This window comes from Morone saxatilis, unplaced genomic scaffold (assembly GCF_004916995.1).
Source record: "Morone saxatilis isolate NCDOM2014 unplaced genomic scaffold, NCSU_SB_2.0 Contig2, whole genome shotgun sequence".
In the NCBI taxonomy this organism is placed as follows: domain Eukaryota; kingdom Metazoa; phylum Chordata; class Actinopteri; family Moronidae; genus Morone; species Morone saxatilis.
In genome coordinates this window covers 24392454-24394084 of record NW_023339762.1, presented here as the reverse complement: position 1 = coordinate 24394084, position 1631 = coordinate 24392454, and the positions used below count along the sequence as shown (strand labels likewise).

The 1631-nt window shown below is 43.2% G+C and overlaps 1 protein-coding gene across 1 annotated transcript in view; it reads right to left on the bottom strand.

Annotated features, from left to right (window-relative positions):
- cracr2aa (calcium release activated channel regulator 2Aa) overlaps positions 1–1631 on the bottom strand; it is a 16462-nt gene that overhangs the window by 12147 nt on the left and 2684 nt on the right. Inside the window, exon 2 of the mRNA XM_035664303.1 lies at positions 457–852. Within this exon, the coding sequence (XP_035520196.1) occupies positions 457–666 (210 nt within the window). The 5' untranslated portion in view covers positions 667–852. The remainder of the gene's footprint in view (positions 1–456; positions 853–1631) is intronic.

Genomic DNA, 1631 nt, shown 5'->3' with positions numbered 1-1631 from the left:
ATATCGGTTAGTAGTGGCTGATTCCACTGTCAGGATTACTGACGTACATACTAAAGGCTTTGATTGCTGTAGGGTTTCCTTGGCCCCACAGAATCCAAAAGTATGAAACAGTTGCAGAATGCACAACGTGAGAATACAAAAGATGTGTTAACAATGTCAACATTCCTTCCTTTTCACAACAAAATATTTTAAAATAGTTGTATGAACACTATAAACTGACAGAAAATACTCAACGTATTCAAAGAGATAGTTCTCAAACGTTCTATTGCACAAGAAACAAATGAGTTACAGCAGTTGTTTCAGCTACGGCAGTATATGAAAAATTCACATCACATGGGAAATTAAAACCGGTGTATCATTTCATCTGGTCCACCGCCCAGCACCACAACGAGAGTTAGTCTTCATACTACTTTAAAAGCTCAGTCATTGCAGTCACCCTCGTATCAGCAACCTCACCTGCATATCACGTCGGCTGATGAAGCCCTTGTTCTCGATGTCACACATCTGGAAGAACTCGCGGGTTTTCTCCAGGATGGTGTTTTGTCCCACGTCCCCATTCTCACGTTTACCCGCCTCTTCGGTGCTCCCTTGCCTTTGCCATGTGGTTTGGGCCACCATGGTGGTCGTGGTATTAGTGGTGTCACGAGGAGTGGTAAAAGCTGCCATGGTGTACGTGAGTCCGTTGATATGAGAGCGTTTCCCGCGTCCTTCACATGAGCCAGGTACAGACAGAGGTGTGGAGGGAGAGGATCCTGGAGAAGTAGAGCTTCAGGCTGCTCTACATCAGAGGCTCTCACCAATGTCAGCGACTGTCATCTCTTAGCAACCACCTCTTTAGTAAGTCGATGAAACCTGGGAGAGAGACAGGAGGAGAGTCTTGGGTTTAAATAAGTACAGCCCATTGCCCGATGAAAATAGTTACAAATTCTACACTAAATGTATGTATCAAAAACTAAATCTAAATCTAAAGTCTAGAAAAGGGAGTGCTTGTTTGAACCTAATAACTCAAGAGACTTGAATAAAGAACATATCATTATTGTCTGCAGCACATTAATAACTCAATAACACAGAATTTGATTAACACATTACACCTTAATTCAGTTTTTAATTCATTCATTATTCATGCATGTAAACTTGTTCAGTAATGTTCTTTCTCTCTCTTTCTGCTATTCTCTCCCACGCATTATCAGTCCGATTTAAATATAGTTGTGCATTGTTAAACATGGCCTACTGAGTGCTGTACACCTAAAACAGTGGCTGCTCCCCTTTTTTACTTCAGGGACGATGGCCCTGTCTAAGACTAATGTCATCTGACAAGTAAACCCAGAACTGAAAAGAAAGTTGTGGTATGACGGGGAGGGGTCTTGTCTGCCTGGAAATATCGACTGATGTAACTCGCTGAGCGGTGGGTTTCATGCAGACTGCAGTTCTGTGCGCATTGGTTTGGAAGACTGCCCTGCACGGGCTGTTGTGTGTTGGCTCATGTGATTTGTGAACAGACAGCGTGTGTGTTGACCCACGCAAATGGAGATATGTGGGACTGGTATAAGACAAACAGACAGGAAAAAAATAGACATGCATGTAGGCAGGTAGAGGGACAGTACAGGGTGTAACACACAGACACACACACA